Source organism: Pygocentrus nattereri, chromosome 1 (assembly GCF_015220715.1).
Source record: "Pygocentrus nattereri isolate fPygNat1 chromosome 1, fPygNat1.pri, whole genome shotgun sequence".
Taxonomy (NCBI): domain Eukaryota; kingdom Metazoa; phylum Chordata; class Actinopteri; order Characiformes; family Serrasalmidae; genus Pygocentrus; species Pygocentrus nattereri.
The window spans coordinates 36,702,372-36,727,652 of record NC_051211.1 but is presented as its reverse complement, the minus strand read 5'-3'; the positions used below and the strand labels follow the sequence as shown (position 1 = coordinate 36,727,652).

The 25,281-nt window shown below is 40.4% G+C and overlaps 1 protein-coding gene across 2 annotated transcripts in view; it reads right to left on the bottom strand.

Moving 5' to 3' along the window:
- gramd4a (GRAM domain containing 4a) overlaps window positions 1–22,004 on the bottom strand; it is a 78,552-nt gene extending 56,548 nt beyond the window's left edge. The window contains exons 1-2 of one of the 2 annotated variants that reach the window (XM_017697020.2): window positions 21,663–22,004; window positions 9,632–9,839 (exon numbers count right to left, since the gene is read on the bottom strand). In XM_017697020.2, coding sequence (XP_017552509.1) covers window positions 9,632–9,839; window positions 21,663–21,691 — 237 coding nt within the window. In that variant the 5' untranslated portion in view covers window positions 21,692–22,004. The remainder of the gene's footprint in view (window positions 1–9,631; window positions 9,840–21,662) is intronic. The other variant, XM_017697022.2, reaches the window with a different exon arrangement.
- Window positions 22,005–25,281: the final 3,277 nt, after the last annotated feature.

Below are 25,281 nucleotides of genomic sequence, written 5' to 3'. Positions count from 1 at the left end.
ACACTTCTCTTTAGCCCCTCTCCATGGCTTTTAATTATTCTTTATTCTATTTATTGTATTTTCTTTATTATTTTCACCTAGTTAAATACTTGTTAATAGTCTGTGTGTTTGTCTGGTCTGTTCAGTATGATACATGTCATACATGTCCATCCACCATGTGGAACATACTGTAACCTGACAGACCAAGTCAGACGCTCGCAGTAAAAAAACAAGAAATTAGATTTTAATTGTAAAGGGCCTGACAAGAATCATAGTCGGTGAACATGCATGGGTTAAATCCAAAATGCTAAAAAGACAAAGTGCACGAACTTAACCGAGGCAACCAAAACTAAAAAGGACAAAGGCAAAGTTAAGGTAAATTCAGTAAATCCAGAATCAGCATCCAATACACGGAATGGCAAACAATACCACTCAATAGCTCTAAAAAGAGAAGCAACAACTCACTGCCCTTTTAAACTAAACTAAAACAGGTCATACGCAGAAGACGGGTACAACATATCAGTACTGGAGTCAGAGCCGGAGGGATGCATGTCACACACAGTAAAGTGATTTTTATTCTGATTCTGATTGTAGAGAAATGTCATGATGAATGACCTGATAAAAATTCTTAAAAATGACTTAGCATAAAATATTTTTTACATTAACTTGCATTGAAAATGAAGCAAGTTTTTAGCTTTTCCTGTTAATTTACCTTACTGGGGATGCTTATTGTAGGCCAAGTAAAATGACAAAGTGGAAGTGATTGGGAACGACAGCAGCTCAGCCATGTAAAATGACAGGGTCAGCAGATGTGCATTGTGTGCAGAGGTCACCAACTTTCTAAAGAGTCAATCGCTGCAAACCTCCGAACTTCATGTGGCCTTCAGATTAGCTCAAGAAAAGCATAGAGAGCTTCATGGAATGGGTTTCCAAGGCCGAGCAGCTGCATCCAAGCCTTACATCACCAAGCACAATACAAAGTATCAAATGCAGTGGTGTAAAGCGGCACCACTGGGCTCTAGAGCAGTGGTGACGTGTTCTCTGGAGTGACGAATCACACTTCTTCGCCTGGCTCGACCCCTTAGTTACAGTGAAAGGAACTCTTAGTGCTTCAGCAGACCAAGAGATTTCATGCTCCCAACTTTGACCTGACAAATTTGCTTCTGGAAGAATGGTCAAAAATTCCCATAAACACACTCCTAAACCTTGTGGACAGCCTTCCTAGAAGAGAGGAAGCTGTTATAGCTACACAGGGTGGGCCATCATCATATTAAACCCTATGTATTAAGAATGGGATGTCACTCAATTTCATATGTAGAGGCAGACGAGTGAATACTGTTGGAAATATAGTGAACTTTATTAGTTGTGCTCCACTCTGCTTATCGCATTTTGTCCATATAATGCAGGCCTAAGAGATTAAAAAAGGCTTCATCAGTATTTCACATTGTGCCTCTGGTGTAGGAAAACACAGTAACACATACATGTGTCCTGCAGGTGGAAGACATGATTTATATCCTAGGTTGATTCACAAAAGCAATGTTACCTTAGTTGCTAACTGCAACAGCTACTTCTTAAGCATGGTTGTTTTCCTAACTGACCAAAAACTCCAAGGACACCATTGTACAGGGCTAAAACAATCATTCAAATAACCAAATCCAAGTCTCGACATCCAGGAAACAACGCTAACACGGCTGTTGTTAAGAGCAGAAATTACTGGAATACTCAGGTGCATCTGCTGACCATTCAAATGAGATGCATATTAGGCGCTGGGCTATTTTCTCCTATTTGCACTGTTCACATTCAGAGCCTAAAACAGTCCCCAGAGTGTAAAAAGAAAAACACTGCTGTTGCTTTTAAGACTGGATTAAAAATGTTATAAAATTCTATTTTTACATTCCATATTTCTATATTTTAATCATTCTCAAAGAATTTTGAAAACTTTACAGTAGAGATTTGTTGCATTTACTGAATGAAGGCCTTTAAACACTGAATCATGTCCACTGACTACATAATAGTTGTAATAATAATAACAACAAAACTTCTGATATACCCTTGAGAGGGTATAACTTTTTCATCCTTCCAATCTTAAAATCACAACACAAGCTGTTCGCAAAGGAGTCAGAGGCTCAAAAAGACACGAACATACTCACGAGAAACTATCCAAATACAGCTTAGCTCCCTGCAAATTTCTTTCTCGTGCATCTAAAATGGTAAAAGGAGATATTTCTGAGGAGACTTGATATGAAATTGTTGACTTGCATAATGAACAGAGAAAACAGGACTCCTAACCATGCGAGATCTGGCAGGCCACCTGGTAGCTCCACTCTTGCTTGGAATTTTACCAAAAAAAATTCACAGGTGTTTCCATCTTTCCATTCACTGTGAGAAGCCAACTTAACACTGAGTCTAAAAGGATGTGTAGCTGTCAAGAAGCTGTTATTAAGAAAAGCAAACTGATAAAAAAGAAGAACATCTGTTTTATGGGCTGATAATTCTAAATTTGTGATTGAGATTGTTTGGATTGTGAGAAGAAAACGTGACCAACTTCTAAGACTGAACTTTGGAGGTGCGGAAATACAGATTTCCATGAAAAACTGAAAGCAAGTCTTCTGAAACTAACAGAAGGTATAATAAAGATCAAAACACATTAAATACTAAAAATATTATACTATATTTACTAGATATAGTATACTAGATACTATATTTAGCGGCTGAAGCTTCTATGTTTTTGTTTGTTTATTTATTTAAATGCATGTTTAGCTTTTTTCCTGATGCTGATGCTGTTCACAATGTATGTATCTGTTGACTGCACTGTGCTTGACTAAATGTACATAAGTGGCATAATTATAATATTTTTACATAGTGAAGTGTACAACCCATGACCCAAAAGGATGAGCGGCTTAGAAGATCTGAAGTGTACAACAACTTCAGGCAACGATCATGTTTGGAGTGTAAAGGACTTGCCTGATGTCACATCTAATACCAATTACATACCAAATACAAACTACACCAAATATGAACTGTTCACCACTCATCCCTCCCTCCTTACTATGCAGAACTACACTGCTCAAAAAAATAAAGGGAACACTTAAACAACACAATATAACTCCAAGTAAATCAAACTTCTGTGAAATCAAACTGTCCATTTAGGAAGCAACAATGATTGACAATCAATTTCACATGCTGTTGTGTAAATGGAATAGACAACAGGTGAAAATTATTGATTTGATCATCGATTAGCAAGACACACTCAATAAAGGAGTGGTTCTGCAGGTGGGGACCACAGACCACTTCTCAGTACCTTTCTGCTTTCTGGCTGATGTTTTGGTCACTTTTGAATGTTGGTGGTGCTTTCACACTCGTGGTAGCATGAGACAGACTCTACAACCCACACAAGTGGCTCAGGTAGTGCAGCTCATCCAGGATGGCACATCAATGCGAGCTGTGGCAAGAAAGTTTGCTGTCTGTCAGCGTAGTGTCCAGAGGCTGGAGGCGCTTTAGGAGACCGGCCAGTACACCAGGAGACGTGGAGGAGGCCGTAGGAGGGCAACAACCCAGCAGCAGGACCGCTACCTCCACCTTTGTGCAAGGAGGAACAGGAGGAGCACTGCCAGAGCTCTGCAAAATGACCTCCAGCAGGCCACAATGTGCATGTGTCTGCACAAACGATTAGAAACCGACTCCATGAGGATGGTATGAGGGCCCGACGTCTACAGATGGGGGTTGTGCTCATAGCCCAACACCGTGCAGGACGCTTGGCATTTGCCAGAGAACACCAGGATTGGCAAATTCGCCACTGGCGCCCTGTGCTTTTCACAGACGAAAGCAGGTTCACACTGAGCACATGTGACAGACATGACAGAGTCTGGAGACGCCGTGGAGAGCGATCTGCTGCCTGCAACATCCTTCAGCATGACCGGTTTGGCAGTGGGTCAGTAATGGTGTGGGGTGGCATTTATTTGGAGGGCCGCACAGCCCTCCATGTGCTCGCCAGAGGTAGCCTGACTGCCATTAGGTACCAAGATGAGATCCTCAGACCCCTTGTGAGACCATATGCTGGTGCGGTTGGCCCTGGGTTCCTCCTAATGCAGGACAATGCTAGACCTCATGTGGCTGGAGTGTGTCAGCAGTTCCTGCAAGATGAAGGCATTGAAGCTATGGACTGATTCGCCCATTCCCCAGACCTGAATCCGATTGAGCACATCTGGGACATCATGTCTCGCTTCATCCACCAAAGCCACATTCCACCACAGACTGACTGTCCAGGAGTTGGCGGATGCTTTAGTCCAGGTCTGGGAGGAGATCCCTCAGGAGATCCCTCCGCCACCTCATCAGGAGCATGCCCAGGCATTGTAGGGAGGTCATACAGGCACGTGGAGGCCACACACAATACTGAGCCTCATTTTGACTTGTTTTAAGGACATTACATCAAAGTTGGATCAGCCTGTAGTGTGTTTTTAATTTTGTGTGACTCCAAATCCAGGCCTCCATTGGTTAATAAATTTGATTTCCATTGATGATTTTTGTGTGATTTTATTGTCAGCACATTCAACTTTCTACAGAACAAAGTATTCAATGAGAATATTTCATTCATTCAGATCTAGGATGTGTTATTTGAGTGTTCCCTTTATTTTTTGAGCAGTGTATAATTGTCCCTCAATAAGTGTTGAAGACCCCACATTCTTAAAGAATTACGACTGTTGCAATGTCAAGCTTGTCACAATAGAAGAACCCTTTTTGGTGCTATATAGAACCATCTACAGCACATTGTCCATCTTTCATGATGAAAGAACCCTTTAAACATGCAAAGGGTTCTTTCAGTGTTCACGGTTCTATATAGAGCCATTTTCTTTATTAAAGAACCCTTGAAGAACCATCTTTTTTAAGAGTGTACAACCATAGTAATGGAGAGAAAAGAAAGAGGAACTATGCTAATGTGACTGAGCTGAAAGAGGCAGAGAGCAGCGTAAAATCTCCAGCACCCCTGGCTGGCACCCTCGATAGAAGCTTAATCACTACTGGAGCTTTGAGTCTCCAGCCAGGATTAAAACTCAGGACCATATGGAGCCATTTGAAGGCTTTTAGTCAACTTGGGAAGACGACTTCATTTGGGGCACATACGCTGACACATCTCACTTTTTTTTCCATGCTTTTTTCATTTCTGACTTTGAAGCAAACTCAAAAAAGTGCAGATTAGGGACATGATTTATTTTGATATTTAACTGTAAGAGGCAATGAATGGATATCTGGTTAACCTCAGGGAAGGAAAAAACACAATAAAAGTTGCAAAAAAGTGCTTTGGCCAAAACTGATGTAGAGCTAGAACTGGACTCCTCGTTGAGGTGATAGCATTAGTATTAAGAGCTAAATAAAAACCAATAGCACAAACATCTAACTCCAAACAGAGGAATACATATGAAAATGTAGATTTATAACTATTTTATTATAAATTTTTATATATTATTCAAAAAAGTGGAGGGAGTTGGTAGTTTTCATGTTGGATGAGTAACAGAGACTTCGGATGTGAGCTAAAACTACAGCTAACTAACAGCACACTGTACACTGTACATCTTACACAAGGTCTTTTCTCCTCAGTGGACGATGTGCCAACAGGTCAGTTGGTCAGAGAAATATATTTCCACTGCTTCTAGATCTAGCTAACGTCAGCTTGTGTAGTTAGCCCAGTTAGCAATAACGGAGTGTTACACCTTCCTTCAATCATCTCCTTAATAGCATATCCTTAGTGATGCACTCATGTTCAGGCACTCGTATTTCAGTGTGGCACACTGTAATATACATAATTAGTGTTATGAGCAAAATCGTAACATTTACAGTTGAGTTAAAATATAAAAGCAGCATTTAATTGAATTGCTGGGCAGTATATTTCCCCTGTATTCCTGTGTTGGAATGGAGCGGACAGTTAACCCAGTACTCAAGTGCAGAATCAAACCTGTCTACAGAAGTTGAATTTACACTCTTAAAAAAGATGGTTCTTCAAGGGTTCTTTAGCAAAGAAAACAGTTCTATACGGCAGCATGAATACTCAAAGAAGCCTTTGCCAGATTAAAGGGTTCATCATCATAACCATCATCACCACTTTTATTTATATAGCACTTTTCCCATGCTCAAGGACGTTTTACAACAAAAAACATCAACACATCAAACAATACCAAGGACAATACAGGGAAACATTCAATTATAAACAGAACAACGCTAACACAGTGAAAACAAGTCTTTAACAGAGATGAAGATAGAGAGATTGCATCCCGAATAGACTGTGGGAGAGTATTCCATAACTACATTAAATGATCGACCATCCATAGAAACCAATTTAAATCTAGGAACATGAAGAAGGCCTAGATTTAGCGATCTCAAAGTACGGGATGGGACATGTAGATGAAGAAGCTCTGCCAAGTACTGAGGAGCCAGACTGTGCAGAACTTTATATGTTATAAGGAGGACTTTCTACTAAATACGGAATGTAATGGGCAACCAGAGAAGACTCTGAAGGACAGGGGTCATTCTTTGTGGTCATTCTTTGCTGAAAAGGTGACGACCCTAGCAGCAGCATTTTGAACATACTGTAAGACTCTGAAGGACAGGGCTGCGTTTTGACAGGGAGGCCAGAAAAGAGAACACTGCAAGTTCTTCAGATTGATAGAGAATGTGTTGTATATGGTTTTATATAGAACCTCTTTGGTTCTTCTTTTGTGACAATGTCAAGCTTGTAACAAGAAGAACCCTTTTGGTGATATATAGAACCACTTTCAAAAAGTTCTATATTGAACGTCTACAGCACATTGTCCATCAATCAATTTCACCTTTGATCATGCCAATGGTTCTTTGAGTGTTCATGGGTATACACAGAAATGTTTTGCTTGCTTTTTCAAGTGTGTACACACATAAGTAAGTACAGAGTGAACATAATCACATTTAACCCTTTCTCACAGTAGCCATAAAATTCAAAGTCTGCCTGTTTTTCTGTTTAACAGATTTTGATGGAAATGGGTAAGATTTATTGGTATTATTATTTATTATATAAATGCTGTTTATGTAGAGGTGTGAACTGTGGTCACTGCAGGGGGGTTCTCAGTCCTCCATTTACATCTCTCATTAATCCTAGCAACACAACACAGAGCCACAGCATTTCACACACAGAGAGCAAACAGGGTTCTAGATAATCTGATAAGAGTCACATTATGATTTGATTACATTAACCAAAAATATCTCAATTCCAGTGTTAGAATGGCCACTAGAGAACCTGCAGAAAGAGGTTAAATACTATGGCAAAACAAAAAACGAGAGTAATGATGATCCACACAACACAAGGAGAGGTACATGAAAAAAAGCAAGAGAGGAAGAAGTTTCTAGAGGCAGCAGTTAGCACCAGCTTGTGTTCCAAGACAGACCCACAGACCTCCTCCACAGAGTTTACCATCTAAAACACCACACACTCAGCATGAATACGCCTCCACCACAGAGAGAGAGAGAGAGAGACAGAGAGACAGAGAGACAGAGAGACAGAGAGACAGACAGACAGAGAGAGAGAGAGAGAGAGAGAGAGAGAGAGAGAGAGAGAGAGAGAGAGAGAGAGAGAGAGAGTGAGAGAGTGAGAGACAGAGAGACAGAGAGAGAGAGAACAGCGAGGACAAAGAAAGAGAGAGAACAGAGAGAGGGCTGAGAGAGAAAGTAAGAGAGAAAAGAGAAACAGAAAAAGAAAGATGAAAAAGAAGAGATGAAAAACTGACAGAGGAAGAGAGTAAAAGAAGGAGAGAGGACACAGGACAGAGAAAAGAAGAAAAAAAGAGTGAGGAGAAAGAGAGGAGAAAAGGAGAGAGGAGAAAAGGAGAGAGAGAGAGAGAGAGAGAGAGAGAGAGAGAGAGAGAGAGAGAGAGAGAGAGAGAGAGAGATGGGGAAAGGAGAGAGAGAGAGATGGGGAAAGGAGAGAGAGACAAATGGTCAAAGGGTGAGAGAGAAAGAAAAGAGGAGAGGAAATAGTGAGACATGAGGAGGAGGGAGGGAGTGAGAAAGCAAAAAGCAAGGAGGAAAGGAACAGACATAACAGAAGCTCTCTAAGTCAGAGACTGGCTCTCTTTCTGCCTGTCAAAAACTCCAAAGCACAAGGTCACCATGAGCATGCAGGAAAGAGAGAGAAGGCTGTTCTGTTTACACTTACGCAACCTGATGACTAATCTAATCTCATCATCACAGGAAGTATTCAAAAAAGTAGAAAACAGTGGGTCACATCACACAAACTCACATAACCCTCTCACAAAGACAAATCACATCTCAGCCAAGACTGTCATCTATTATACATAAAGCAAGACAAGCTAATTAAGAGGGAAAAGCCGCTGAACAATTACAGCTGAAGTCTTTGAGACCATTAGCTATTCTCAGTGCTTTGATGGAAACGATGCCAGGCTCAGTCCTGTCGGTGCTTTTATCAACTGGACATTCCCCAGCACAAAGTCAACAGGAACTGCACTGAATAAACAGGAAGGCAGAGGCATCAAACAGGCTCTTGGATGAATGTTCATCAACACCAGATTCTCCATCTCTCTCCGGGGTTTGCATTAGCTCAATTACACAGGCACAGGAGCCAGAGGCCAGTCAGTCAGAGCACTAAACAAAGTCTGTCTCAGTGTTTTATACTGTAATACAGGCAGAGAGATTGTTGGGAGACAAGCAATATGGCAAAGAATATAACATCATGATACCTGAAATACACTATAGACAATACACATGCCACAATTTCTGAGGACTATGATGTTGTAACAGAAAAAATGCACCGGCAACCAGCAGTGGCACATCTTTGGTAGAATGATTTCTTTAAAATGAATCATTTGCAAAAGTAAATTATTTAAGGAAAAGGATGAAAAATAAATCTAATCAATTAAATCAAATTTCCTCTTAAATTTTAGACCAATCAAGCAATTGCTTAACAAAAGAAATGAAATCAAAATTGAAGTCTAAATTGGTCTTTTACAGTTCATCAGTAGTCTAGAGGTACCATAAATATGCTCAGAAAAGCATTTAATGACAACATTTATCATGATTACATGTTGTCATATTGCCCACCCTACCAGACAGTGAACAGAGAAACTATTAAGTTCTACAGCAACAAACCAAGACAAGATGATCTTTTAACTTGCCTGATCAAAATATCATATGACTCAAATGAATCCAATTCAATCTCTAAAGCAGCAAACGCCCTCATATGCAAAATAAGCCCACTTACAGTCAATAGCTTGGAGCTATAACTTAACACACCATTTAATAAACCTCAGACATACAAACTAAGTGGCAACGAACATCAGACCGCACCCTTCACATGGCCCACATTCAGTACCAGGATGATTCCTTGATTGAGGTGCCATTCAGTCACAAATATAAACTTTATTTTCCACTATTTTAAATAGAGAATCAAAGAAAACAAGCATTTAACCATTTAAAAATGTGCTAACCTGTCTATATATCTCAGTTATATCAAGTTTGTTAAGGCTAAATAAGTAAGGCTACACACATTTGAGTTTGGTAAGATTGAATGTGAGTTTGGTAAGACTAGTATAATTTGAGTTTGGTGAGACTAAAAGAATGCGAGTTTGGCGAGGACTTAATTAACTGTACACTGAATTCAATTTTAGTGACTTACAGGGTCTCTCAGTTCCTCTGGGTCTCGTAGTGAAGGTCGAGGCTTCACCAGAATATCCTCGCTGCCTTCATTATCTGAGGCGGTGGGGGACTCAGCAAGATCCAAGAACTCATCACGCTTTGGACCTCGGAATCTTATTTTGTCCAGCTTCTTTAGCATGTTCAACACACCAAGCTTAGGCTTTACCTTAACATGGTGTATGGTAACCCTGCAGGGACAAAAGAGGAAAGAGAAATAAACATACAGAGCAATATCCAGAGGGAACTTTTATTGCTCAAATGTTGCTCTTTGATGGCTCAGGAGTTAAAGGTGATACTCTTAAAATGTCTTAAGTGAAACAGCATTAGACAGAAAGGAGACACGGGATACAGGAGAGATAAATCAGAGATGAGCCTTTAGCTGCAGATAAAGATGAGTGTTATTTTCTAGGGAAATAGTGTGTGACTTTGTTGGGATCTCTACTAAAACTTAAAAGGAGACACGGACTACTGAACAGATTCATTCCCTCGGGGAAGTAGTTCAAAGCACATCTGACGACACAAAATGTTCTTCTGCATGTTGCATGCAGTTACACATTTCCACCAGAGATCAGAATCAGAATCAAGCGTTTTTGGCCAGGTATGCTACACTTACAAGGAATTTGGTTTCGGTTACGACAGCTCACAGTGCACAGTATCAGGCAGACATTCACATGTAGAGAATAAGATTAAATAAATATGAACTATAACAAGATAAAATAAATAAAATAAAACATGCGTTCCTACCATCACTCACTCACTCACTCACTCACTCACTCACTCACTCACTCACTCACTCACTCACTCACTCACTCACTCACACACACACACACACATACACAGTCATGCCTGTAAACCTTATAATGTGCAAAGCATGGGTCTAAAGTTAAAGTGCTGAGTGCAGCAGCAGTTAAAGGGTGTATAGTGGCAGAGAAAGGGATCAATGAGGTAACAGTCAGATAAGTGGGGTAACATGGCAGGTAAGTATGTAAGATGCTAGTAAGTAGATGTCTCCAAATCCCCAAAATCTTACATATTGCAGCTTTAAGCAAAAGTCTATTTCCACCTGACCTCATTGTTAATGTCTAGCAGAAAGCACTCAGATGTTTGTTGATTTTTCTTTCTTACAGTTTTTTTTCAGTTTTATATTATATTGGGCATGAATAGCTCACTTTGGGCCTCAAACATCTTTTAAAATGTATTTATACGTTTGGCTTTTTTGAAAAAGTAAGCTCTTAATATTCAGAAAATGTAAATTAATTCCATGCTGGTCTGAGCTGGTTTATGTTGGTCTGCTGCCATTTAGCTGGTTCATCTAGCATAGTCATGTACTTCTGTTTGACATAAGAAAATATTGAACATTTTCACACAACTTATACACTATATTTCAAAAAGTATTCACTCACCCATGTAAATCATTGAACTCAGCTGTTCCAATCACTTCCATGGCCACAGGTGTATAAAATCAAGCACCTAGCCCTGCAGACTGCTTCTACAAACATTTGTAAAAGAATTTACAGTAGCTCAGTAGCTCCAGTCGTGAAATTTCCTCGCTACTAAATATTCCACAGTCAACTGTCAGTGGTATTATAACAAAGTGGAAGCGATTGAGAACAACAGCAACTCCGCCATGTAAAATGACAGAGCGGGGTCAGCGGCTCTGCATTGTGTGCAGAGGTCGCCAACTTTCTACACAGTCAAACGTTACAGACCTCCAAACTTCATGTGGCCTTCAGATTAGCTCAAGAACAGCGTAGAGAGCTTCATGGAATAAGTTTCCATGGCCGGAGCAGCTGCATTCAAGCCTTACATCACCAAGAGCAATGCAAAGTATCGAATGCAGTGGTGCAAAGCGCTGCCACTGGATTATAGAGCAGTGCCGACGTATTCTCTGGAGTGATGAATCACGCTTCTCCATCTGTCAATCCGATGCATGAGTCTGAGTTTGAGGGTTGCCAGGAGAACGGTGCTTGTCTGACTGCATTGTGCCAAGTGTAAAGTTTGGTGGAGGGGGGATTATGGTGTGGGCTTGTTTGTCAGGAGTTGGGCTCGGCCCCTTAGTTCCAGTGAAAGGAACTGTTAATGCCTCAGCAGACCATGAGATTTTGGACAATTTCATGCTCCCAACTTTGTGGGAACAGTTTGGGGATGGCCCTGTCCTATTCCAACATGACTGCGCACCAGTGCGTCATTTTATCAGGTCCACGTACCATATAGGTTCACTTTGTAGCTCTACAATAAAGGACTGTAATTCTCCACTCACTGTCGACTCTGTTAGACACACCTGCCTTGTTGGTCCAACTTGTTGATGTAAAGCCAGAAACTGTACCTTATCTATTACTGCAGTTTGTGTTCATCATCTTCAAGTCCTTCATCAGTGGTCCCAGGATGCTGCCCAATTGACGCTGTTGACTAGATATATTTGGTTGGTGGACTATTCTCAGTCCAGCAGTGACACTGAGGTGTTTAAAAACTCCAGCACCCCTGCTGTGTCTGATCCACTCGTACCAGCACAACACACACTAACACACCACCACCATGTCAGTGTCACTGCAGTGCTGATAATGATCCAAAACCCAAATAATACCTGCTCTGTGGTGGTCTTGTGGGGGTCTACCGTCTGTAATAGTAGAACTACAAAGAGCACCTATATGGTAGGTGGAGCTGATAAAATGATGCTGAAATCATGCAAACATTTGAATCAAGTAAAGTGCATCACTGTGTTGATAATCTGGTAGACAACTAAATGCAATTCTGTCACAGAAGAATGCTATCTTAGGGAAGAGTTATCCAAAGAGGTGACCTAATTTCCCCACCATGACTGAGCTCCTTGTGTGTGCGTGTGTGTGCGTGTGTGTACGCGTGTGTGTGCGTGTGTTGTGGAGTAATGAGAGCGAGAGTGAGCGTGTGACTCATCAGACAGGGTCAAACAGAGCTATGTGGGATAAAGCAAAACTCATATTCACACAATGACAAAACACTGCTGGGTCTCCACACAGGCAACGTGCTTCATTGCAGCTAAATGACCAGACTTCCTAGCCTTGACATTTTCATACTGCTTTTTCACGTGGACCATCATGTGACAGTCAGACATCACAGACTTCAGATCTAGGGCAACAATAGCCAGTGATTACTGCAAAATAAGATAACACTTATAACACTTAATTAAATTTCTCATGTGTTTTTAAGTGTTTTTGATATCAAGATTGATGAATATTTCATTTGTTCATTTTATTATTTTGTTCTGCTTCATTTTTAATCAAACAATTTATTTGACTTGAATAAAATGCTAATCACATAAAGTGGTCTACCTTTCACAGCTGAATAACAATGGAATGACAAATAAAATTAAGGTGGTAGATTTCGAAGGAAGGCAAAAGAACCCAGTGAAAAACGCAATGACTACCTACCAGCCTAAGAACAAAATGTGCTGTCGTGTTGTTTTGATTTGTCTGTAATGATATATAACTTCTGGTGGGATTACGTGCAACTCTCTGCCCTTTAATCCCAGGGATTATGATGTACTTTACACTCCACAGGGTTAGACACAGAACACTAGGAGCCAGTGCCATCAATGCAGCTCACTCCAGCAGGCCTTTATACCCAGACATAGAGGAAACTCCTAATGCACACAATTTTCCACTGTTGTAGTAAAGTCATGTTTGGCGTCTAAAGTTTGCTTCTTTAGTGTAGCACTGGAGATACAAGCCTAAAGTAGCTACTAAAGAAATCCAAAGTTTGCCATTAAGCTGATAAGTAAGCCAATATACACATGCTTATGTGGTTTCTAACACTGTATAACATGCTGTTATATACAAAAATGTCCAAATATACTTTAGCATAGCTAGAAACAGCAGCAGCCCACTAAAAAACTACTTTTGTCCATTTACTTTATAGACTACAGTACTTTACAAAAGCCAGAGGCCAACTTTTATTTAGTTTCCAGTCAAAACGGCCATTAAGTAAAAGTTTATATAACCCATAAGATAAACCACTTGAATAAAGAAAGCCAACAGAAAGTAAGTGAAAAAACAATAGTTCCCATCATATAAACAGTACTTCATCTTTGAGAGAGAGGATTAAATCAAGCTCCACTCTCCACTTCAAATCTGAAAAATCCACAGGTGTTTCTGTCCATCCTTCCACTGTGATAAGACAAGTGAACCATATGAGTCTGAACAGATGTGCAGATGTAACTGAGAAAAGGAAACAGACAAAAAAAGGACATTTGCAATTCAAATAAAGCAGCTGCTGGTGTTCTCAAAACAACTGACTGACCACACCAGAGTCCAGACCTCAACATCACTGAATATGGTTGTATTTTCTGCTTCTCATAATCCAGATTTTCCCAAACAACTTTTTTTTCTTTGAAAAAGACAAAGCAAGCCTCCTTAAAAGAACAGAAATGGACACAATAAATACTGAAAAAAGAGCTTATAAGTCAAGTGTAACGCGGAGCGAGTTTGGCGGACGCATGTGCTGAAATAAGCAAGATTTATTAGGGGCAAATCTAGGGTCGTGGTCGAAACAGTCCAGGGTCAATGAGCCAATACGGACAGATCGTGGGTCAGACATGACAAACTATAAACAGACTCAAGCAAACAAACCAATAAAAAGACCGGCCAACACAAGGGGCAAACACAGGGCTTAAATACACAGGGAAAATGAGGGTCAGGTGAAAACAATCAGGGCGGAGTTACAAAACCAAAACAAACGCACAAGGACAAACCAAAACAAAAAGGCACATGGAGTGGGAGGAGCCAATCGTGACATCAAGACATTTAAGTTCCTTCTGAATATGTTTTCAGCTTTTTTTTCTGACCCTAAAATTAAAATAAATAATACTTTTTCAATGGATATTAAATAAACTTATCGTGTTCTCTTTTGCAATTTACTGTGCTTAAAGCTAGAGATGGCACAAAACCACTTTCTTCTAGTTCAATACCAATGTTGAAACCTTGAGTATCAGCCAAAACCAATTAGATATTTTCTCTTAAAGCATTTACAACATCTGAAAGTAGGCTATCATGCACCAACCACGCAAACGCTATACAACCCCACAGGAAGAAATGCACAGCTAATATAGTAATATCACACAATATAAGCAGGATAGATTTGTTGCATTAGTGGATCTGATTTATTTCATTGTCCCTCATTCCCTCAACATTTTCTGATGATACTGGCAGACATCATCAATACTGATAGATATGCCATCCCTAATTTAAATCCATGGCCTTCTCCTACAGACAATTCAACACTCAAAATGCTCTGTACATCACAGCCTGACCAGGAAAACAAAGAGACCCTTGTCACAAACTTAAAATCTGCACTGTGGCTATTTATGGCCAGACATGAATGAAACATCTCTCGTTGTGTTCAATACGTCACACCTTCATGGAAAAAAACAAGTGTTGATAGACCTGGCAGAAGAATGAGTTTCTCACCACCACTTAAACATGGAGATGTTCTCCAGGTGCTAGTGCTGCTCTCCAGAGAAGCTCTCATCGTACTGAGTTTAGAGAGGAAGATGAAAGCAAGAGCACTCAAAGCCTTAACAGTCCATTAGTGTGAACGGAACAATTATATTTGGCTGTCAGTACAACTTCCTTTGCAAGGATAGCGGAACATAATCAACTGTACAGAGAACTATGAAGCCTCAATTAAGGGTGGCCGATATGGTAATTATTATGATAAATTATGTTGTGATGTGTATATCTTGTCCTTAACAAACACTGATCAACTTCACATATCATTAGAAAGAAATTGAATGTAGCTGAATAAAACTTATACTAATAGGCCTACTGCCTATTTAGTCTATTTTGCTCTGGTTTTGTGAGATCACTAGTTCAAATCCTGGTCATGCTGGGGGACTAACAGAGCATAACTCATTCTATTTGCACACTGAAACCCAAAAAGCTGAGTTTTATCTTATTGAATTCATTGTTTTTTTAAATACGCTCACTCTGACATTGAGGCCTGCAACACGTTCCAAAAAATCCATTTCAGACTAGTAATGCGATGAAATATTACAAAAATATCTTAAAAAGAAACATCCAGGAAAGGCCTAGTCTTTCACGAGCAAGAATGGGTCAAGGCTCAGCACTTTGCCAAAAAGACACCAGCAAATAGTCAAACTGCTTAAGAACAACATTCCTCAATGGGAGATTGCAATAAGTGTATTTATTCCTCAGATGTAGTCATCAAAAGATTCGGGGAAACTGGAAAAAATGCAATGCCAAAAACAACAGCTGAATATACTTGACCTTTGTCACCTTGATGGCACTACATTAAAAACCAACATGATTCTCTGATGGGCATCACCACATGGGCTCAAGAATACTTTGACCAACCACTGTCAATGAACACCATTCATCACTGCATCCACAAATGAACACTAATACTGTACTATGCACGGTGAAAGCCATATTAATGTCCAAAAACACTTCTGCTCAAGCTCTTCTGAAATGTACTGATGAACAGTGGAAAAATGTATATTGTGATCAGATGAGTCAACCTTCCAGAGTTTACAGAAATAATGGACATCAGGTTCTCCAGGCCAAAGAAGAACATGACCATCCAGACAGTTACCTGTGTTCATAAGCCAGAGTCTGTCTTAGTATGAGAGGGTGTTATTGGTGGGGAACGTGTACATCTGTGAAAGCACCATTAGCACAACACATTTTGGAACAACATATGCTGCCTTCTAAACATCATCTAGTTCATGTTCATTTCAACAAGACAGCAGCAAGAAACATTCTGCATGTGTTGCAACAGCATGGCTGCAGTGTAACACAGTGCTAAACATGATTCTGTCCCAACTTCTTTGGAACATGTTGCAGGTATGATATTGGGAATTAATATGTACACACACACACACACACACACACACACACACACACACACACTGTCTGAGCCGCTTATCCTTTTGGGTTGCAGGAGCCAATCAGAGGTCATCGGGTGTAAGGCAGAACACCCTGGGAAGGTCGCCAGTCAATCATAGGGCAGACACACAGACATATACAGTCACACACATATCCATGTCTAAGAGCAATTTAGCATGTCCATTTGGCCTGACTGCATGTCTTTGGACTGTGGGAGAAAACCCATGCAGACTTCACACAGAAAAAAACCTGGTCTCCCGGTAGGGGAATCGAACCCAGGCCCCTCTTGCTGTAAAGCAATGGTGCTACCCACTGCACAAATAAACAATAAAGTGCATCATAGTATTAATACATGTCAAACAAAATGTCCTAATCTCTGCTTTCTGTTTTTGTTGGTATTTTACATAAAGCTACAGCTTTGGAATTTGGAATAGAATCTTTCTCACATTTTTTAAAGTTTGATTTACCATGTAAACAGAGGTAAATTTTCAAAACATTCACTCTGTAGTCCATACAATCTATTTATGGAAAGCAGGCTGCAAAAACAGCACAATTTGAATTAATTGTTTTTGTGATGTCACAAAAACCAACACATCTATATCAGTTTAGCCCCATTCGCTCACACAGAAGTTAGGAGGAGAGTTTCAGTCTGGACTGTTTCCTGAATGAGGCAAATACAAGACAGCCAATCAGAGCAGAACTCACTTTTCATACCAGTCCTAAAGATACAGTAACAAAACAGCCTGTTTCAGGGGATTATAGACTAAAGAGATGTTAGAAAACTGTCATGTAAAAATTATGTACAACTCTTTTTGGTACATAAACCACACAAATGACATGAAGTTCAGGGGGAAAAACACAAAACACTGTGATAAACATCATGTAAGGTGAAAAGTCTTTTTTTTTGCCCATCCCGATCCTCAATACATTTAGAACTGAATGTTCCATCTTGTGCTGCCCACCTCTTTGCTTCACAATGCCCACAAACTCTCCATTTGTCAGCAAGGTCTTCTGATTCACTTCGCATTGAAAGCAGTGCATCTAAAGTGTCTGAAAGAAGCTTAGAATACACTCAGTCCAAGTACAGCTGCAAGGGCACAGGCCTGTGTGCCTGAGAGTCTTTAAGGTAAACCTACATGACCAGGAGGTTTTTTCATTCATGATCTAATCAGGAGGCCTTGTAGACTCTGACCTTAGACAGATCACAAGTTCTGTGACCATCTCTTCAGCTACAGTCTGTTGCAAGTAAGTAATTCACATAGATAGGATCAGTTAATTACTGCCTATTGTTTGTAATCAACTAATTTACTGATGACTTTGATTTTTTAGGCCAAACAATGAAAATGGAGAAAACCAGCAGATGAGATTTTTCATGCACTGCAACTTTTACATTAACCTTCACATGTGATGTGGTTTTGTTATTAAACAAAGAGTCTGAACCTGGAAGCATTACTCAAACCCACAGACACTGTGTAACAGCCCATTCTGCTAAAAAAAAAATTGTTATTATTGTTTATTTTGTTAACTTTATTAACTTCAAATTTTGCCGACCCTTCCGGCACATATGGAAGCTGTCCTATGTAACTTTATACCCATGGTTTTAAATAAAATCAATATTTATTGATAATTTTGTCTCAGTTTATCTCTCTTACAACACTGCACATTGTAAAATGGAAAACCTGCATACTGTCCAGGCCCCAATAAAATAATTCTTACTTTTTTAGGGCTTGGAGAATGTGAAGCCCCGAAGCCCTAATAAAATAAGCATTATGTTAAATTCTCTTTTCTTGGAAGCTAAAATCAGCAAACTAATCTTCACTAATTTAATGTGAAGGTACATTTTAATGAATCATTTTTAATCAAGTTATCAGGTTTATTCGAGTAATCATGACATGCAAACCAAAAAAAACAAAACAAAACATGAAGTAGTACAAAGGTCATCGCACAAGCCTGTAGTAGTACAGGAAAGATCTGTGTCACTCTCGTTTTCATTTTCATATGATTTTCATCTCAGTACAGCACTTCACACATTCATATGAACTGTGCATCCAAAGTTTATCGCCAGATTCCAGATGAAATCAAACCCAAAAATACAGTAGGCTTAACAGTAAAACTGATGTGTCTGGGAAGAACGTTCATAAACAGAAGGAAGTGACTGACAGCATCATGCTTTCTGTGTACATGTTACTATTTCCTCCAGCAGCAGCACAACAAGTTGTGAATACAGTTATTCCTGGGATTCAGACTAAACTTCCTGGAGCGCTCACGACAAGGACTGACAAGCCCAATGAAACAGGGATTAAACTTGACAGGACACCGCCAGTGAAAACACCAGTAGGCTAAAGAACAAAACATATAAGGTGTGAAATACACTATGATTTTTCCGAGGGTCTGCATAATTTAGTCACTGAAATTAGGTCATGAAGTCGTTCAGAGTGTTTTGATTTGAAATGGTTCACTGTGGAAAAATGGATTTGGATTTCTTTACAGTCCTTTTTACAATGGTGGTGATATGAACCAGGGGTCACACTGTCCACAGCTCAAACATGGCCATTTTATGTGACCAGTGAATTTTCCTCTTAGTTTTTATATGCAGTGTTGATAATAGTGGTAGATCTGTCATAAATAAGCAGTTTTAGGTCATCCTGCCTGTACCCCTCCACCTTGAATGCATTTTAAAAATAACAATCACAAAACAATGTCACAGCCACCTGGCACATATTCATAACCATTTCCTGTGATTTCTGTGAGGCTATTCAAGGCATTAAACACTTCTAATAGCTGGTTCCTATCAGCACCACTTTGAGCTATTCTGACTCAGTAAGTTTCTTCAGAACTGGGAGTTAATGAAGTATCAGGTCCAAGAACTGCAGTAGAGTTTCTTCGTTCATCCAGAACCTCTCAGCATAGGACCCGGAGCTTGTTATACTCTGCCCTTCTCTTTTTGGGATCCTCTGGGTTAAAACAAAATGCTAAAGCTCCAATGTGAAAGGCGTGAACAAGAGTAAAGTAGAACAGGAACTGAACCAACACAACAGAATAAAATGAAGCCCCATCTGATGGCCTAAAACTTAACTGAGGGAAAATACTTTCACTTCCTCAGAAACACACATTACTTAAGTAGTAAAATGTCATCATCTAAAAATGCTTATAAGTATGTCATAATTTCATCTAAGCATGTAGAACTGAGTAATAATGAAGCCATGAAATAATGGAAATAGCACCGGTCCACCTGTCAGCACTACAGCTGGGAGAGGACTATTATGTGTATCAGTGTCTCTGCAGGTCTAAGATTGCTGATGACCTGCTGTTCAGCGCTTTCATTACTTAAAGTGAGCCAGCTTGTCTAGTCATGTGTCACGTGTGGCTCTTTAACTGATTCATCTTTATTGTGACGATTTTGCGAACTGTTTACTGTTTACTATTATTTTCTGAAGTAATATAAAAAAACCTCACTATTTAAAAACAGTGCTGTATAATACATAATAACAATAATAATAATAATAATAATAAACAGTGCTGTATAATACATAATAATAATAATAATAATAATAACAGTGCTGTATAATACATATAATAATAATAATAATAATAATAATAATATATGTATGTAATATATGATAGTCCACTTTAGGTGCTTTGTAGATAGTTTACTTTCAAGTTAACTTCAGCTAACTTTTTTTTTCCTTCAACTCTAAACCTGCCTCTAATCCTAACCCTAACCTTAACCTCAACCCAAAACATAAACTCAAGGCCTAGTCCTAACCTTGGTCTAAATACTAACCATAGCCCCACCACTATTTAGAATCAACTGAGTTTCAATAGATTTAAACTGAGTTTCAATAGATTTAAACTGAGTTTCAATAGATTTGTTTGTTAACAAATTTAACATCTGTAAATTGTCTATAGGGGACTACAGTGTACTATCCAAATAAAGCGAGACACTATAGTAATATACTACTACGGGATATATGTCACAAAACCTCGCATCTCCGAAGTGCTAACTTTACAGGAGAAGGAAAAAACATACATTACAAACCGGCCCAAGTCATTTTGGCCATTTATTTTGGTCCATCCTTCATGACTTTGCACACAGTATAAAGGCCAACATGCTTTTTCAAATTATGTCAAAAACTAAAAATTGACAAAAAAAAAAGGAGATACAAAGTTTTGTTCCGTCAACTGCGATACACACACACACACACACATATATCTACGACGGTTCTTCAAGGGTTCTTTAGTGAAGGCAATGAACCAACCTTTTTGAAAACAGTTCTATAGAACACCAAAAAGGGTTTTTATCGTTACGAGCTTGACATCACAACAGTAGCGGAGCCCTTTTTTGGTGATATATAGAACTATTTCCAAAAAGGTTCTATAGAAAATCAACACGCAACACATCCTCCATCAATCTAAAGAACCATTACACCACGCAAAGAACCATTTAAACAGAACCACTCCATTCAGCAAAGAACGCTTGAACCATTCAACAAATGGTTGCCTAGAAGTCTTTGGCATTGTCCTGTAAGAAAATGTGTTGGCTTTTGTGACATCACAAAAACACTCAATTGAAAAGGTGCTGTTTTGGAAGCTTGGTTCCCACATATGGACGGTATGAAGGAGGAGTGAAGAGTTTACGAATGTGTTGAAAACACGTCATTGATACGCAGTGATGCTCCTTCATATGGGCCCTTTAAGTTTCGCAAAGGAGTCTCGTATAAATCCCTGCAGCTCTCGTTCATAAGAGACCCGCTGAATGAGCAGACAGACAGAACCTTCTAACCGACAGAAACTCTTAAGCAGATGCAGCAGTAGGTCAGTGTGGGTCCCTGAGCTGCTCCCACTATCCTCCTCATAAACCTTCGAGCAGCTGACAGCGAGAGAAACGGCTAGAACAAGCAGACGCTCAGCCACACGTGCTAACAGCACCTAGCACTGCGCCTCAGTTTGACTGGAACTCTGTGGAGAGACCGTGAATTCAGCGCTCAGCGGTCAGCGCGGCGCAGTCTCCTCTCTCTGACTCCCCTATGAGGGTACAGGGCTTAGTGATGGACTCTGGGGTTATTATCATGGCGACTTGTTGACAAACTAAGCCGCCTGTTGCTGTAGAGAAATCAGAGGAGGAGGACTTACCCAGCCCGGGAATCGGAGCAAAGTTTCATTAATTAACACGGGCACTGCCTCGGATGGATCCTTCGAGTGCACCTGCTGGAACTGACCAAAAAATATGAATAAAAAAAAATATCTTAAACGTCCAAAGCTGGTGTCTCGCGCGCCGCTGTGCCTCTCTGAGCTCCGCCGCTGTCCCGTGCTCTCCGTGGAAAGGCCGTGTGATGTGCCAGCAGCCTGGACTCGGTTTGAGGTGGACGTAGATGTCAGTCCAGCCTCTGAGCTTCACTCGTGTTACTGTAGCGCAGCAGCTCACAAAGCCACAGCAGGAAATATCGTCGACGGCTGCCGTTGCTTTCTTAAAGGGGCCGCCAGAGAGCGCTGGCTGTGTTCTAATTCGTGTACACGCGTCCTACATAACGGCACAGTAGTTAGTGCACTGCAGCAAGGACACTACTGCAGTCCTGCAGTCCGCCCGTGCTCAGGAGACGCGTATTCAGTTGTTAACGAACAACAACAACAACATAATAATATCACTACTACTACTAATAATAATAATATTAGTAATAGTAAAGGTTGGTAGGTAGTATTCAGGATACGGTTACTTTTAACATTTTTAAGACAATATTTTTAGAATATTTTCCCACTAAATGTAAAAAAAGTATACCATCTTTAAGAGAAACACTATCAGTGGTTGTTTATTCATTTTTTCTTTTTAAAATCAGTACACAATGTGTAAGACACACTCAACAGAAGAGCAACTTGTTTACCAATACTGATGTTCCTGAAGTCTGAGTAGACTGATAATTCAATGTGATAAGCCAGTGCAAAATTTTATGAAGGGGATGTGGTACATTTTTTACTTAGTTCATGAGACGGTAGTGGGATTGTGGAAGAAGCAATGGGATTGTGGAAGAAGCAGTGGGATTGTGGGCAGAGAAGTTGTAGAGAGGAGAATTATCACTCCGCATTGTCTCCGGTTTTCTCAAACGCTAGAGGGCGCTCCTGAGTGAGTTCAACATGAATGGGCTGATATGGAGAATTTGAGCAAAGTCATAGTTTATAAATGCTTAAACATTATACATTTAAAAGAATGAAATCGGTTCCTAAAAACATTTTGACACTGTTGTTATAATTTTAAGAGATTTTAAACTCGAGTTATAGGAGTTTAAAACACCTCATGTATGTTCATGACGTCAGTGAGTGTGAACAGCCAATGAGCTGCTCCGCTCGCCAATCAATCATCACTCTCTAGCAGTAATGCCCGCCTTCTGCTGCCCAAAAAATTGCTGTAGAAAAAAGAAAGTTTCTTTGTTTTTTTCGTGAAATACATCCTTCTACTTCCTAAAATTAAAGAAACGTTCTGGGCGAGTGATTAGGAACTATTTTAACTTTTCGTTTTTAGCCGTTGAGCTCCATTCACTCCCATTCATTGAGGACTCACTCACGGGAGCCCTCTGCTGTTTAGCTATGTTTTTTTTTAATATAACAGGGGGATTAAGAATTGGCCAGGCAACTCATAAACTTGTGGGAGCAGAAATGATATTTTAGGAGCAGTAATGGGATTGTGGGAGAAACAGAGGGATTATGGGAGAAGCAGTGGGATTGTGGAAGCAGCTGTGGGTTTGTGGCAGAAGCAATGGGATTGTGGGAGAAGTAGTGAGATTGTGGGAGAAGCAGTGGGATTGTGGAAGCAGCTGTGGGATTGTGGCAGAAGCAATGGCATTGTGGGAGAAGTAAAGAGATTGTGGGAGAAGCAGTGGGATTGTGGAAGCAGCTGTGGGATTGTGGCAGAAGCAATGGCATTGTGGGAGAAGTAAAGAGATTGTGGGAGAAGCAGTGGGATTGTGGAAGCAGCTGTGGGTTTGTGGCAGAAGCAATGGGATTGTGGGAGAAGTAGTGAGATTGTGGGAGAAGCAGTGGGATTGTGGAAGCAGCTGTGGGATTGTGGCAGACGCAGTGGGATTGTGGAAGCAGCTGTGGGTTTGTGGCAGAAGCAATGGGATTGTGGGAGCAGCAGCAGGATAGTGGGAGAAGCAGTGGGATTTTTCGTTTTTAGCCGTTGAGCTCCATTCACTCCCATTCATTGAGGACTCACTCACGGGAGCCCTCTGCTGTTTAGCTATGCTTTTTTGATATAATGGGGGGATTAAGAATTGGCCAGGCAACTCATAAACTTGTGGGAGCAGAAATGAGATTTTAGGAGCAGTAATGGGATTGTGGGAGAAACAGAGGGATTATGGGAGAAGCAGTGGGATTGTGGAAGCAGCTGTGGGATTGTGGCAGAAGCAATGGCATTGTGGGAGAAGTAAAGAGATTGTGGGAGAAGCAGTGGGATTGTGGAAGCAGCTGTGGGTTTGTGGCAGAAGCAATGGGATTGTGGGAGAAGTAGTGAGATTGTGGGAGAAGCAGGGGGATTGTGGAAGCAGCTGTGGGTTTGTGGCAGAAGCAATGGGATTGTGGGAGAAGTAGTGAGATTGTGGGAGAAGCAGTGGGATTGTGGAAGCAGCTGTGGGTTTGTGGCAGAAGCAATGGGATTGTGGGAGCAGCAGCAGGATAGTGGGAGAAGCAGTGGGATTTTGGGAGAAGCAGGGGGATTGTGGGAAAAGCAGTGCTGTTCCAACATTCAGGAGGTTCATAGGAATAAGATCCTCAACCAACTGAGCTGTAAGAGATCCTAGGAGTTTACAGTAAACCAGCATCATCTGAGCAAGGTAGGACCAGAATATATCATAAACATTCCTCATGCCCACTGTGACCGTATGTTGCACCTGTGATGATTATATGTAGGTTTTGATTTGCTATGTTGCTTTTCCTCTTCTTTGCACATCTCTAGTATCAGACTTGTTATCTGTTGTTATCTTCTTTGGGTCTATGTGTTTGGAAATTGTGTCTAAGCTAGGCTACTCCCTTTTTCACAGGCCTACCCAAAAGTTTACTTCTTCCTACGCCTCTAAATCAGACAATAGACTACAGCTTGTCATGACCTCGGTTGTTTTGGTGATGTTGAGAGTTTTACAGAATAAACTGCACCGCACACAACTGGAGAAGAGACATGCATCAGATTGAACAGACACATATCACACATATCAGCTCAAATTGGAGTTCGTCTCAAGATCAGTACAAGTTTCAAACATAGACCAACTGTGGCGTTTAGTGATTTGCCTCTGGGTCTAAGCTTGGTGAGGCTGAAACTGGCATCTAATTTGCCAATTTGCATTCAGATTTTCTGTTCTTTGGTGCAGCAGTTGCAGGCATCAGAATGCAACTGTGGCAGCGTTTAAGGTGAAATGGAACATTCTAAAAAGAACCTGGAGAATGAGAAGGTGAATTCAAAGTTAAGATTGTGTAATAATGGAAAGATGATGCATGACAGTACTGGAAGTTGCTGCCAGTGCACATTCATTAAAAATAAAAGTTTTGAGTTTTTGGGACACTGTGTAATTGCACTCATAGGGCCCACGACCACCTGTAGCCCCAAGGCTCATGAGCAGATTAAAGTGTCTTTAGAGGTCTGTGTAATGGTTTAAAAGTCTGTTGCACACTAGACTTGTGCTGTGCTCCAAGTATGCAAATCCAAATGTGGCATACTTATCACCTGTCTCTAACGCTAGTATGCACATGAAAAGTGTTCTATAAATAA